This window comes from Natrix helvetica (assembly GCF_964273705.1).
Source record: "Natrix helvetica genome assembly, chromosome: 4".
Taxonomy (NCBI): domain Eukaryota; kingdom Metazoa; phylum Chordata; class Lepidosauria; order Squamata; family Natricidae; genus Natrix; species Natrix helvetica.
In genome coordinates, this window is record NC_138550.1 from 116,806,611 (window position 1) to 116,822,759 (window position 16,149).

General features: G+C 35.6%; 1 protein-coding gene across 9 annotated transcripts in view; it reads right to left on the reverse strand.

The window, feature by feature from the left end:
* The window catches only part of ANKRD12 (ankyrin repeat domain 12), a 75,329-nt gene that overhangs the window by 23,823 nt on the left and 35,357 nt on the right, over positions 1 to 16,149 (reverse strand). For 5 of the 9 annotated variants that reach the window (XM_081952773.1, XM_081952772.1, XM_081952774.1 and 2 more), the window contains 3 exons: positions 7,793 to 7,940; positions 6,451 to 6,531; positions 2,238 to 2,306 (listed from right to left, as the gene is read on the reverse strand). The exons of 1 other annotated variant lie outside the window; for it this stretch is intronic. In XM_081952773.1, the coding sequence (XP_081808899.1) occupies positions 2,238 to 2,306; positions 6,451 to 6,531; positions 7,793 to 7,940 (298 nt within the window). The remainder of the gene's footprint in view (positions 1 to 2,237; positions 2,307 to 6,450; positions 6,532 to 7,792; positions 7,941 to 16,149) is intronic. 3 more of the 9 variants (XM_081952778.1, XM_081952777.1, XM_081952779.1) reach the window with 3 other exon arrangements.

The following is a 16,149-nucleotide window of genomic DNA, read 5'->3' on the forward strand; positions in this document are numbered from 1 at the left end:
TCATATGACATATCATGTGATATAAAATAAATGTCTTCAGAAATAATATAGCAGAATAGTAATTTCCATATCCTCATCCTAAGTAAGATAATTTTCATAGGAAGTTCATAAATAAAAGTAATTATTTTAATAATTGAATTTCATTGTCCTTGTTAACTGTACTTTTGCCATAATTATAATTTGTAATGTTTCATAAATAAGTACGCATACTGATATTTTCTATATTTATGGTATTTTTATTGGAAGCAACATTATAACATGAAGAAAAATGTACTGTTAGCAATATGACCACATATTCAAGAGCATTATGATTCAGTTACCTATATAACTCTTTGCAAATTTGTCAACAAGGTTTATTCCGATTTTATTATGATGTATAGGACAGTAAGCTAAGTTCCCAATTATAACTACATTGTCTGGATATTCTTTCATACTAAACCAATAATTTTCATGTTGTGAGATCAGGTACATCAACTAGATGTACATGGAACCAGGAGAGAATTGATGGGAAGCCATGTTTACTCTAAAGATGAAATGAGGTGAGGCTTAATATGCACCAATCAATAACTTCTCAACCTTTTTTTGCACCTATTTTAATCAGCAATTCTTATAGCCACATGATTTAGTTTCTTATCTTTTACTGGGCTATAAATTTTCCTTCAAACCTCAATGATTTTATCTAAGAAATCTTGAAATCACTTCCCCATTCACTGAACACACAGAAAAGCACACAAAAATAAAAATATATTTTTTCTGCAGTTTTGCAACAAAATATAATAGGAAAAAACTTAGTGGTATATTTGTTATTATATTCTGAAGGAAAATGAAATTCTTCAATAAAAATAGATTTTTTAGTTTTTTAAGCATCACATAAACTTACTGTTAATTATTGAGTTGTTGTATTGAATCAAAAGTATGTGAAACCTGAAAAATGCTTTTGCTATGGATAAGATTTTTTTCTGTATTATATATTGCCTTTCAAACTAGGTTTAGTAACAAAATTCCCTTTTCCATTTTATTTTTATCTGCAAATAAATTATACATTGAACAACTGTGCCAGAGTAATTTACATATTTAATATTGTCATTGTATTAGTTTGGCATACCTGTGAGCAAAAAGTAGGATTGCCATGTTTATTAGCCTGAATGTCTTGCACAGGGTGCTTTTGTAAATCTAATAAAACAGGCAGGTCAAACTTGTCTGGCATGATTTATCATTTGTAAATTATTTTCTAAGAAATATATATCCCTTGTATAAATACACTGCTCGTATTACATTTGCAAAAAAACATATTTAGCAACAGAAGCATTAAGGACACTTTTACAATTATTTTACAGACCAATACAAATACTTAAACAGAGCTCAGGATCCTAGTTCTCAGAAGCTTCTTTTGCCAATGGAAGAGTTTCATTGCTCTTTCCACCCTGGTGCTCCACTTCTGTCTGACAAAAACAACTCTACTGATTGCAGAAAGTGGGTATTTTATAATATAAGGGCAAGTAATCCCAAGCCATGACATCCCCCCATCCCCTCCGCCCATTCCTTAGGTGCTGGGACTGGACTTCTCAATTATGTTAGCCTGGAGTTAATGTAACAAATACTTAGCCCAAGTGAGTGCATATAATGAGAAAAACGTTAAAGAAAAAATATTTGCTAAATTGATATCATTCCCAACCCTTTTTGCCTGAATTGATATAGCAATAGCACTTAGATTTATATACTGCTTCATAGTGCTTTACAGTACTCTTGGACTGGTTTACGTCAGCATATTGCTCCCAACAATCTTGGTCCTCATTTTATTGACCTCAGAAGGAAAGCTGAGTCAACCTTGGACTCTCAGGATTGAACTCCTGGCTGTGGGCAGAGTTAGCTGACATGTAAAGTTTTAGATGTGAAAATAGATTTCCTGCTTCATTCCCATCAATAAATTGTTCTAGATATTACTTTTATATAAATGATGCAACTGTATATGGAATCAAAGCTGCTTTTGCTAATAAATTAGTGGTTACTTCATGGTAACTGCCATATTCCTCCACAGGTGTTCATTGGAATGGAGAAATACTATAGCAGAAGTTTAATCTGCATTTTTAATTTTCCAATGAAAAGAGTAAGATTACATTTATATTAATAAGTAAATTATGTGCAGGCTGTTCACTAGTACAGAAAATGAACTGCTGTGATGACATTAACACTTTTAAAGAAGCAACTATAATAAGTACACCTGGTAATCTATTTACCTGAAGATGTCCTGTAAGAAGGGATTAATCTCTCCCCCCAGTTTTCATTTGTATGTCCTGGATCTGAATCTATAGAATGAAGAAGACATGGGAGAAAGGGATGGAGAAGAGCAAGAGGAAGGAAGTGTGGCATACAAGATAGATACACTTCACATGATATTTTGGATTTTTTGTAGCATCTATCTACCACCAATTATAGTGTCGTTTAAAGATCACTAACAAACTCTAGAATAATTCCTACTTGCATTAAACACACTAGTGATATCAAATAAATATGGATAATATTATATTGAAATATCGAATAGCAATTCAAGGAAGCAGATTAATGATGTAATTTCCTTTTAGTGCTGTTTTATATGAAAGTTATCACCTTAACTAGTATCAACTTTCTCTTATTTATAAATTGACACACCTTTTTCAGGTGTTGATTGGCTTAGTAACTATCTGCTTTATCCGAAAAGACTTCACTGTTTTTCACTGATTCTATGCATATTTATTATATTTTGCCAATTAGGGAGAGGGGTGGATGAAGTGAAAGAAAAGTTTGCACAGATTTAGCTAAATCATACTTCTACAAGAATATTCAGATGAAATTTTTTTCTTCAAGAGATCATATAAAGCTTTAAATATACAAAGATGTAGCTGATATTTACTTTCATTTTTAAAAACCTGAATGTGCTGAACTGGAGAAAGGACCTAAAGAACCATCAATATGAAATAGGGTCCTTAGAGAGAGTTGAAATAGTTCCATAACAAAATACAATTTGTTAGATTTTTCCTTTACTTTACCAAAGGCAAAAGATGGAATATTGTTTTCTCATGCATTTTTTCCTCTGTGGAAGATAAGACTGAATAATAGTGACTGGTCCAAATTGTTTTAGAGAATTTTCATACCTGAAGGTTGACTTGCACCTGGATTTCGATGGCTCTAATTCAACACTTCAGCCACTATAACATAATTGCTTAATCATATTTGAAAATACGCTTTATAGCTTGTTTCATAAAATATCATTTTATTAAATCTAAAATGAAAATTATAATTTATTAAAACTAAGCCTAAATCGAGATTCAAAGAAAGGAGGGTTAAATTAATTTACTCATTGAAGTTCTGCAAACCCATGAGTAAATGTTAGTATTGCATAAGAAATATTTGATATTAAATAAGGCTATGAAGCTAAATATATTGTATTATGTTGTTTTGGGTCTCAGTTTCTAAATGGGAATACTACATTATGCCTTCAATCATCTTAAAATGAGTAAAAAATATAAAAATAATAATAAACTGCACAAAAGGACAGTAAGCATATCTTAATGTAATTTATAACCAATATTATTTAATTTTCTTAGAAATTAGTTGACGTTTTTAAAATAGTCAGAATATATTACACATTATCAGCAGCAATAAACATTAACAATTATAAATTTCTGAGAGAAAAAAATCATGGTTGTATGTGCTTTTTTAATTGCATCACAATTATTAAAAACTTAATTCATGACCATGGGAATCTGAATTACATTCCCAAACTTATTTTTGGTTTTAAATAGTTTGTTCTTACTAATTAAATATTAATTTATTTCTCTCATCAAAGCATGTTACTATTAAATCACAGAGGAAAACATCAAATTAAAGAATACACAGATACATGCACACAGACACCCACAAAGAAACATTTCAAAATCTTAAGAGATCATTAAGAAGCTGGAGAGTCGAGTTACAACTAATCTTCAACTTAGAATCTTTTGTTTTGAGCCCAATCGCACTGAAAAAAGTGACTTGCAACTGGTCCTCACACTTACAAATGTCGCAGCATCCCTACCAATATGTGATCAAAATTTAAGTGCTCGGCAACTGTCAGGTATTTACAATGCTTGTAGTGTCCTAGGGTCATGTGATTGGCATCTGCAACTTTCCCAGCCAGCTTTTGGCAAGTGAAGCCAATGGGAGAAGTCAAATTCACTTAACAACAGAATGATTCATTTAACCTGTAGTAATTTGCTTGATAAACATGGCAAAAAGGATCATAAAATTGAATGGCGTGGCTCATTTAACAATCATCTTGCTTGGCAATGAAAATTCTGGTTTCAATTGTGATCATAAATTGATGACTATGTATACTTTTGAATTTCCATTAAATCTAAAAGTACATTATTTGCTACAATATAGATAATTAGATAACTAGTTTGGTGTAATGATTAAAGTCCTGATTTAGAAACCAAAAATGGTATGATGCAGTCACTTTCTTTCAGCCCGATCAATCTCACAAAGTTGTTGGGAAAATAAGAGGCAGAAGTACTAGATTTGTTCGCAACATTCAGCTATATATAAAAATGGTAGTATAAATATCAGATTATAATAATGTGTATAAATACATTATTATAAAAATAGCACAAATTATAGCATTCATGAAGATTTATGGTAGTTGTTCAATGTAACATAAATTTAAGTTTCTGTTCTGGACAACTTCAGCTGCAGTTAGTATATTGAAGGGACAACTTCAACTTCAGCTTTTATATCAGGGCCTAGTCAGACAGAGGTTTTGATTATTGCATCTGCAATCTACAAAATAGCAGTTTGTAAATTTTACTCTATTAATAGATTGAATCACTCAGTTTTTTGGAGGACATCTGATGGGGCGGAATACGTGTGAAAGACACCATGCGGTTCAAAGCTTTTTTGTATTTCTCGAAAGCAAAAATAGGTTACCATGTTTCAGAAAACTATAGTAATTAGGAACCTCTAACAAGAAACTACACAAACCTATCTAATCATTATTACATTTTTGGAAGCATTATAGGAAATATATGTTCATTCCTGACCAATTAAACATTTCTTCAAGGTGCAAGAAAAGGAAAAAAGAGGATGACAGGAATAAGATGGCTAAACTCAATTACAGTGGCAGATTGGTGCAATATTGGAAGATCTGAAGGACTAGATTGAGGACAAATCATTCTGGAGAAAATTTAGCTATATAGTTGTTAATAGTCAATACCAAGTTCATGGCACATCACAATCACCCCAGAGTGGGTTTCTGCGAGTTTGCCACGGATCAGGCAAACAGGTAGTGGCGGCGGTGGGAGACTCCGCCCACCTGCCCAGACACTTCTGCACATGCGCAGAAGCATTGTGCAAGCGAGCACAAGCGAACCAGTATAAAATAAATTGAAACCCACCATTACATCACCCCAATCACAACCATGACCCCACTCTCACAGTGCTTTGAAAACCTCTTTTACCAAATCATGCAATTTGTAAAAGTAAGCTTTTGAAAGGTGCTTTTTCAATAGGCAACTGGACTTTCTGGTTTTTCTTTGAAGAAGCTTCTTGGATGAGAAGCAAAACATCTTCATAGAAAAAGCAGAAAAGTCCAGTTGCCTCTTGAAAAAGCACCTTTGGGACAACCATGGCCTGGATGACTGAGAATCTCCATAGATATTAAACTTTTGAAAGATTGCAAGAATGCACCCATTTGCCAAATGGTATGAGGTAGATTCAGTAGTAGCTGGGCACACCTGATAGAAAACTGCAAAGGTAAGTGGGATGGCTTGTGTGTGCTGGGGATCTGTAACTGCTTGAGGTCTCCTCGGGGAGCAACTGAGGTCTCCTGGGCCATGACAGCTTTATGTGTGCTGGTGGGACAGGTGGGTGGATGAGATAGGGGAAGAGATAGCTGGGTAGAGATAGTTGCAGCACACTTTTGTTTGTAAATGCAAGTAGACTGCTAAACTCCCAAATTTTTATCATGTGACTCTGGGAGTGCAACAACTTTGGACACAAATCATAAGTTCTTTCATCTTAATTTTGAAAAAAATGTTGAACAAACGACTGTTAAACAAGGGCTACCTGTATTGTGAATTAACTGAAATTTATACAGTGCCTTAAAAACAGCTTTGTTGAGGAGAGAGGTAAACACACCTATGATACACACATAAGAATAGGAGAGTATGACTTTTTTTCTCCCCAGGAAAGGACACAACTAGTGAACAGATTCCTGGACACTATGACTAGCAATATTTTTTTTAAATCTAGGAGTATTCCTCTGCACAAAGAAAATGTGAATCATTAAATAACATGTAATATATTTCTAGATCATCAAATCACTCATTTCTTAACTGCCTAAATAATCTTTGCTTTTATTGTCTCCGTGCCAAAATGCCAAAATACCCAAACCCACAAAGAACTAAACTTTCTTTCATGTTAATTCAATGTCCTTACTTTCAGGATTAGGAAATGGAAGCTGAATATCATCACAGTCAGGATGAATCCTCACATGAGATTTACTAGGTCCATGTAATGCTAACATGGGAAATAGGAAAATACTGTGAGAGCCCTGTATTATGCATGTGAAATGTAGAAGCAATCTTCCAACAAAATTTAACCCCAAAACAATACAAAAAGCAACAGACAATTATCACTTAAACCTTTCAACATGAATGCAAATGTAAGTATAAAAATATAATATTTGAGGAGGGGGAAGAGGAGATGGACCAAGAATGAAAGAAACTATCTCAATAAAGCTCCATATGGGCCAAATAATTTTGTAATGTTTTATAATCTGATAGAGGAGTGTTTCCTTTGATCTATACCAGGGTTCCCCAATCTCCATTCCGCAGCATGGACCCAGTCTGCAGTCTTTTGGGAAGGGAGCCAGGCAAGTGGCAGGCAAGAGCGTGAGTGTGTGAAGCTCCATTTGTACAAATGGCAGGAGCATGCACAAAACCATCTCCTCTCCCATCCCCGCCACTGCCAGTCCACAGAGCCAGAAAGCTTAGGGACAGCTGATTTATCCTACGGTATGTACAAGCTTGACTCATTTTATATATTAATTAAGTCAACAAAGAATCAAGTGTGCTTTAGAAGTATACATATATTCTGAACTTAAATGTTGCTATTTTCCCTTAGACACTAACATTGCTAAAAGATCAGGCAAGCACAAACACATCTTGAAAATTAGATTTACCATTCACTGAAAATACAAAATCTAAAAGACCATGATCATCAGTTATTTTAAAACAATGGAATATGTAATTTAAGCAATAGAGTGCATATCCACATAATTTCTGAGTACATCATCTGTCCAAATGAACATTTAAGACTCTTTAATTGAGAGATTTAAAGATGCATTTAAATATATATTTTAAATAAGTGGGATTTAAAGATGCTTATATGTAAATAATTTGTGTCCTCTATATTTACATATCGATACATTACTTCATGACAAATATCTGATTATGCTCTTTATAAATTTTATTCTTTTTTCTGCCAACTTACAATTAGCAATTGAGTTCACCATTGATATTTATGGGTATCAATTTATTTAAATACATAATTGGTTAGGGTAAAACAAATGCATAGCAGGTAGAATTGCTATGAATTGTACAAATTGAATATTTTGAAGCTTCTCTTATATTTTAAGAAAATGAGTGCTGGAGTAATAGCTAGCAAATGGGATATTTTACTATTATTTCACTATTAATTTTCATATTTGGTGACAAACCAAATAATAAAATTATCACAAGCAAGATGAAAAGAGAAAATAAAACAAAAAGAGCTCTACCTGTATCTGAATTTCGATCTTCATTTCTGGGTGGACTAACATTAAACTGAAGTTTACGTTTCATGGAAGATTTTTCTTTCATGTCCTTTCCCGCATCACTTCTATCCACTTTTGCAGTTTTGCTGTAAGAAGCAATCTTGTCCTTGCTCTTATATAAGGTAAAATATACTGTTATAAGTACAATGTTTGCATAAGACTGACAATAAACAAAATAAACACATTCACTGAAGGCTTCAATTCAACTAACCAACAATAGTTTCCCCTGTAAACTGTTCTTTAATTTAAACCATTTCAGTAAGATTGTTAAACTTTATTGTGAAACCTTTGTAAACATAGTTGTAACAAAATGCTAAAGAGCCTGATATCTTCTATTTTTATAGATAAAAATAAAATAGTTATTGTGCAAAACTGAGCTAGAATAAACAGATTTATGCAATAAATAAGCTATTCCAAATTTCCCTATTTCAAAAAAAAATCTAGAACAAATTATTAGTTTGATCAACATATCAAAATGTTTTATTAAAGGAAAAAGGAAAAAAATCAATAGGATATAGTAAACTGATTCCTACAACTACAACTGAACCCTTCAGGTATGACAGCTTGTGTGTTCTTATATAATATACTACAGAGGGCACCTGGGTACCATATTTTTCAGAGTATGACGCACCTTTTTCCCTAAAAAAAGAGGCTGAAAATCTGGGTGCTTTTTATATATTGAATACATCATTTTTTGCCTCCCGAAACCCTGCCCCCTTCACCAAAATGGCAGTGCAGAGCCTTTAGGAGGCTTGTAGAATGCTCCTGGGGGTTGGGGAGGGCAGAAATGAGCAAAAAATAGGCCGTTTTTTGCTGAATTTTGCCCCCCCCAAGAGCACTCTACAAGCCTCCTAAAGGCTATTCATGCCTTTTTTGAAAAAAAAAAACCAGGCCCGTTTTCACGAAAAACAGGTGTTTTTTTGGGAGGTCTGCAGAGTGCAAAAACTTTTTTTAAAATTTGCCTCTTCAAAATCTTGGTGCGTCTTACACTCCGGTGCATCTTATACTCCAAAAAAATACAGTGACTGATTGTGCATATAATCAAGTGTACTTTTAAATACAAAACATATAGTACACAAACATATTCTGTGTATATATGCACCCATAGGGAAAAACAGTGGATTACATTTTATCTTTCTCTCCAACATCCTATTTTAGAGTAGCAAAAATGTAAGTGCACAAGCTTTTCCCACTGAAACTTTTGTTAATTATTTAATTGTGGTAGAGTACAAATTAAATGAATTAATAAAGTGATTATCTACACAGTAACCTAATTCAATGAAAGTTAAAATGCACTTGGTTTTTCTTTTCCTATCACCTATTTAGGAACTTACACAGTAATTAAGAATTTTAAGCAAAACTTCAAACTCAACAAGCAGGATGTAGAGGTGGTATTCTGCCAGTTCACACCGGTTCGGGCGAACTGGTAGTGGCAATGGCGCAAGCCTCCGTCCCCTCCACCCCCACCAAGACATCATCACGGACCTTCTGCACATGCCCAGACATGCGTGCTCCCGCTACCAAACCAGTAGTGAAGAAAAGAGGATACCATTACTAGTATCCCATTTCAAACTGATAATATTCCATTATCATATTATTATGAAATGAATGCCATTTCAAACTGATAATATAGAAATCTCTATTATTAATTTTGGTGGTCTCTTATAGAAAATCCAAGACAGAGGTCGTCATGCTTAATAGAACTGGAGTTACTATTAGGAATAAATCAAAAAGACATGCTATAGTATAACAGAAAGATTTATAGTTACTAAACATACAATATTAATGCACAAGAGCAAACTATTTTAAAAGATTTGTATGAAATAGAGGAAATCACACTTAATCTAATCTTGACTTAGATTCTGATAACTCTTAGTGGGTTTTTACTGATTAAGACTAAATGATAAGGCTTTTTGTTATAAAACATGTCAGTAAAAACCTACTAAGAGTTATCAGAAGTAGCAACACATATTTTACCTTTAATCAAATAAACCAATATTGTATTCTTTTCCTTTTAACACAAAAATTACTTTCTTTTAAATACAAAAAACAAATATCTTCTTTCCATTTTTTTAAAATCTTCCCCTAAACAAACTATTAAAATCTTTTCATTTAGTCCTAATTAAAAAAATATTAAATGCTACCAGAAGCAACCTCATATACATATTAATCTTGATCAAATAAATCAATTTTAGACAAACAGTTCTTGAGTTTTGATGGTTCATTTAGTGATGGCTCAAAGTTATGACACCACCTTTAAAATATATATGACCCCGTCCTGAAGTTACATATGTTGCAGCACCACAGTACTTGTTCTCCCTTATCAATAATCCAATACATTGTAGTGCTATAATTAAATCTGCTTCCAGTTTAATAATCTTGACCTCAATGTGCAGTTAATGTAATACTGTTCTGTTTTTAAATAAGTTAAGTCAATTCCTTCTCATTATTTTCAGTTTATATTTAAGAATAGCTATTACTGACTCTCAGAATTTTTAAAATAAAGGTTATATTAAATAGGCTTCCTGCTTTTTTCTGAAATATGGATCTGATTATATTCCATCTTTTTTGTCTGTAAAGGCACATGCAGGGCTCATAAGGTAAATTATGATGGAATTCTGAATGCTCATTTCATGTTTTTCAGTCTGTAAATCATGCACAACTACCACTACTTCCTCAAAAAGTACTTTTTATATCTAATGAGATCAGCTCAAAATAAATTAGTGGTCTGAGAAATTTATCACAAGATAAGAATAAAACATGACAGGGAAACAATTACAAATGCATAATAGTACTGAAACATTTCAATACCTCTACATATAGCAGTGTAAATCACTTACCAATCAGTTGATTCTATTAACTATATAAATAAGATATCGTATTTTTTGGAGTATAAGACACTCCGGAGTATAAGGCCCACCTTAGTTTTTGGGGAGGAAAATAAGAACAAAAAAAATTCTGCCTCTGCCTACCAGCATCCATGGTATTCAGCTGACACATGGTAACAAGGTCAGCCAATGAATAGGCATAGCAACTAAGTCAGCCAATGAGGGCTATTTGGACTCTAAAATTTGCTGGGTTAGCAACAAGGAGACAGGAAGAAGCTTGGCTTAGCCAAGAACTTTTGCTTGTATTTACTATTATCTTGGAAAACCTGCTTTTGGTAATGTATTGTATATTATTATTATTTAGAATCCTGCTGAATCAGTTACTGGGCTTTCTGAATGTGATTGCTGCTGCAAACTCTGACCAGCCAGGTCAGCTTCAGCACTTATTGCAGCCCGATTCAGCACAGCTGATTGGCAATGAATTGTACTGCCAGAATAGCCCCAATCAGCTGTTGCAGGCTGCAGGGATTGCCACAGACCATCGCTGCCTCCATGCCTCGCATTTTTGGACTCTGGTAGGGGTGGGTGGGGCTACATTCGGTGTATAAGACACACACAAATTTTCACCCTCTTTTGGGGGGGAGAAAAGATGTGTGTTATACTTCAAAAATACAGGTAAATATTTTAGACTATATTTTTTTAAAAGGCCAATCTGAAGAAACAAGCATCTATGTGCCTATTTAAACCAACACATATGTGACTTCATATTCTCCATGATGGGGAGTGGGAGGTGCTACAGTTGGGCTGTTATCAGTGCTGATTGGTCCATAGACTGAGAGAAAGTGTTGCAGCCATGCCTCTACTTCTTTTGCCCAGTTCCTCTCAGTCTATGGTCCAAATAGGCTGATAATTTCTTTATTAGCATAAGACCTTAGAGAAATTATAATTAATTAGTTCAATTTGGTTGATTTGGATCCAAAATACACAAAAAATTCAAATTTAATAAATTGCTTACAGCTGCGAGCGAGGGGGCGTCGGTTCTTTGCAGCTGCCTCGCAGGGCGCTGGATCACCGGTCCAGCATTCAGATCTGGCCACCCACACACGTGGAGAGCTAATTCAGGTAGGAGCGACTGGCTTTGTGAAATTGACAGGAAGGCTCACGCAGCAGTAGCCCGTACATCGGGAAACGCTGCTTTTAGTTTGAAATGCTGACTACCGTTTTCTCTTTTTTTTCAGCGAGCCAGCCAGCCGCCACTCGGTCAAAACTTTCACCACCTTTTTGGTTGGCATGACACGGTGAGGGGATCATGTGACTGAGTGGGCGTGAGTGACATCAAGTTGGTCACGCCCACTCAGTCATCCCCCCTCCCATCTAGCCATGCCATCGAACCGGTAGTAAACATTTTGAAACCCATCCCTGGAGAGAACCCCTATTCTTTTCAAACAAAAAGTGACTTAAAAGGATTATTTCTTCTTAATCTCTGAGTTACATAATGCAGAAGCAATAAAACACGCTATACCTACAAACAGAAAGTTTTTGCAATTTTGGCACAGTCAGTCTTAAAAACCTCAATTGAATTTTTCTTATTTATACTCAGTAGACTATAAACATATGTTTTATTACAACAATATATTAGTCTTTTGAAACAGGCAAACACAAGAATTAGTATGCAACAATTTACAACAATATTTAACACATTAATTCATAAGGTAAAATATATTAATTCTGTGTTCATGCTAAATTGTTATCAGATATTGTTCCTTAATCACGCTGTTGATCCAAACAAAGTTCATTTTATTACAGAAAAAATAGCTCTATTAATTATTTAAGAGAGTGCTAGGAAGAAAATAATCCAAAGGAGTACAGAAGATCTTAATTATGTAACACAACATTGATAAATGTAATATATGTGCATTTTCAATTGGGGAGCCTCTGCTATATATTTAATCTAACATATTAAAGAGAGATGCTCCCAGAGAATTATCATTTTTCAGAAACAAAAAACTGACTGCTGTTCAGTTATCTAATTAATGAGAAAAATTTGTACAGTAGACATCAAAAGCCAAGATGAGACAAATAACTGAATCCTAAAGCATTCCCACACTAAATGTCAATATTTTAGCTTGGCACTCTTGTACAATTTTCATTAAGCAGATCTATAATAATGCAGTGTCAAAACCTTCCTACGTACCTTTTCATTATTCAGAACCAAAGTATTCCTAAATCCTAGCATGAACAAAATCTTAGCCATCAAAATGTTTGTTACTGTTTCTCTCGACTGTTGTCTAATCATGATTTTTAGGTCCTGAATAATAGAATGACAGAATAACAGAGTTGGAAGGGACCTTAGAGGTCTTCTAGTCCAACCCCTTGCTCAGGCAGGAAACCCCATACTAGTGATGGTGAACCTTTTTCGCCTCGGGTGCCAAAAGCACATGCGTGCGCGCTATCACACGAACTCGAGTGCCCACCCACATAACTTAATGCCCCCCCTAACCTGTGTGGACTGCGCATTTTTGCGCAAGGCTTCCTCGCCACTCCCTGCTCTGGCTGCTTCCCCTTGACTAACACCCAGTGAGGGGAGAGGTTGCTCTGCCACAAACGGGCAGAGATTGGGGTGGGGGTGGGGGGATGCTCAAGTCTGCTCCTGTGTCAAAAAACCTTCCCTTATCATTCTCCTGTGTAAATATTGAGCCCTTTTTACTATGGCAGGTGTGAGTCCAGTTGCTAAATTCCCCCCTTCTATTAAAGAGGATCCTGGGCACTACAGTCAATAGACAAATGAGGAAGGGAGCTGCTGGCACAGGGAAAGACAAGCGGCAAGGAAAGAAGAAAAAGCAGCTTTTTTCCCTCAAGGTGGCTGCTCTGTTTCCCCCCCTCTCCCGTGCTAGCACAGAGGATCCTGCCTGGTCGCTGCAATCCAAAGGGACATGAGGAAGAGAGTTGTCTGCATGAGGTAAAGACAAGCAGCAAGGAAAGAAGAAAAAGCAGCTTTTTTCCCCTCAAGGTGGCTGCTCTGTTGTCCTTTTCTCCATTTCAGAACCACTCCATGGAGCCTGCCCCACCCACCATCGCCCAGGTCCTCGCTTCTCCCAAGCATTTCTTTGCCTATTTAATTTCCCCTTCATAGCATTTTTCCATCGTGTTTCTTGCCGTTTTGGACAGGAAAACAAAGTTTGTGGGAATAAAAAAAAACCCTTCAATCAATCAATTTTTTTTTAGTCCCACAAACTTTGTTTCTCTGCACACGATGGCAAGAAATGCGATGGAGCTGGAAATCAGGTAGGCAAAGAAATGCTTGGGAGAAGCGAGGACCTGAGCGATGGTGGGTGGAGCAACCTCGATGGCATAGCACTGAAATGGAGAAAAGGGCAACAGCAGCCACGTTGAGTGAAAGAAGCCTCTTTTCTTCTTTCCTTGCCGCTTGTCTTTCCCCCGTTCTGGCAGCTCTCTCCTCATTTCTGGTTTGCATTGGGCTTATTTCGCCCTTTGGAAGCTTCAGAGAATCCTCCGGAGATTAAAAAAAAGCTATCGAAAATCAGCTGGCCAGCGGGCACATGCGCACTGGAGCTGACAGGGCAATGCCTCACATGCCCTCAGAAATGGCCCCGCGTGCCACCTGTGGCACGCGTGCCATAGGTTCGCCATCATGGCCCTATACCATTTCAGACAAATGGTTGTCCATTCTCTTCTTAAAAACTTCCAGTGTTGGAGCATTCACAACATCTGGAATCAAGTTGTTCCATAGATCAATTGTTCTGTCAGGAAATTTCTCCTTAGTTCTAGGTTGCTTCTCTCTTTTATTAGTTTCCATCCATTGCTTCTTGTCCTGCCTTCCGGTGCTTTGGAGAATAGCTTGACTCCCTCTTCTTTGTGGCAACTCTTGAGATATCTAGGGGTTGCCACATCATGTCACCCTTACTCCTTTTTTTCATTAAACGAGACATATCCAATTCCAGCAACTGTTCGTTGTATATTTTAACCTCCAGTCCCCTAATCATATTTGTTGCTCTTCTCTGCACTCTTTCTACAGTCTCAACATCTCTTTTACAGCATGGTAACCAAAACTAGATGCAGTCTTACCAAGGTCTTACCTGAAGGCATTATAAAGTGGTATTAACACTTTAAGTGATTTTGATTCTATTTCTCTGTTAATGCAGCCTAAAACTATGTTGGCTTTTTTAGCAGCTACATCATACTCTGGCTCATATTTAAGTGATTGTTCACTAGGACTCCAAGATCTCTCTCACAATCACTACTTTTGAGCCAGGTACCACATACTATACCTGTGCATTTGTTTTTTCTTGCCTAAATGTAGATTCTTACTTTTTTCACCATCAAACTTCATTTTGTTAGATAGCGCCCAATATTCAAGTCTGTCAAGATCCTTCTGTATCTTAAGCCTGTCTTCTGGAGGGTTGGCTATTCCTACCAGCTTTGTGTTGTCTGCAAATTTGATGAGTTTTCCACCTACCCCCTCATCCAAATTAATAATGATGTCAAAGAATACTGGGCCTAAAACAGAGCCTTGGAATACCCCACTACATACTTCCCTCTATGTAGATGCCGTTCCATTGAGGACTATACGTTGAGTACAGTTAGTCAGCCAGTTACAAATCCATCTGATGGCGATGGTGTCTAACCCACATTTTCTATCTTATCAAGTATTCAGTTACGGTCTACTTTATTAAATGTCTTACTGAAGTCCAAGTAAATTATATCCACAACATTCCTCTGGTCTACTAATTTGTCAAAGAATCACTTTGTCAAAGAATACAATAAGATTTGTCTGGCACAATCTGTTTTTGACAAACCCATGTTGGCTTTTGGTTATGACTTTGTTTACCTCCAGGTGTTCAGAGATTCTTTGCTTAATTATCTTTTCCAGAATCTTCCCAGATATTGAAATCAGACTGATTTCCTGGATCTATTTTTTTTCCTTTTTTTTGAAAATGGAAACTACATCAACTCTTTTCCAGTCTCCTGGTCGTTCCCTAGTGCTCCAGGATCTTTGAAAAATATAGTTCAATGGTTCCGAGATTGCTAGTTCCTTCAGAATATTAGGATGTAATCCATCTGGTTCTGGCAATTTAAACTCATCTAGGGTAGACAGGTGCTCACTTACCATTTTCTTGACTATTTTAACTTGTATTCCTAATCTGTTTTTTATGGTACTGTTTTTGATAGCTTCCTGAAAGATTATTCCAGAAATTATATATACATAAGACCTCCCCTCCATTAACAGGAAATGACTAATTAGCAATGCCTCCATTCCAAAATCCAGTGGTCTTTCCTGAGAAAGATAAACTTCGAACTATTTAATTATTTTTCTCCTCTTCCAATATTTCATACTGCATGGCTTTTGTTGGGATCAAACAGGAAGTCATAGTTTCTATAATTTCCCATCTTTCATATTACTACTGTTTTAAATCTTAAAATTAATGCTATGAAATATCATCTTCAGTATGTTAAATGAAACAGTGAGTTACC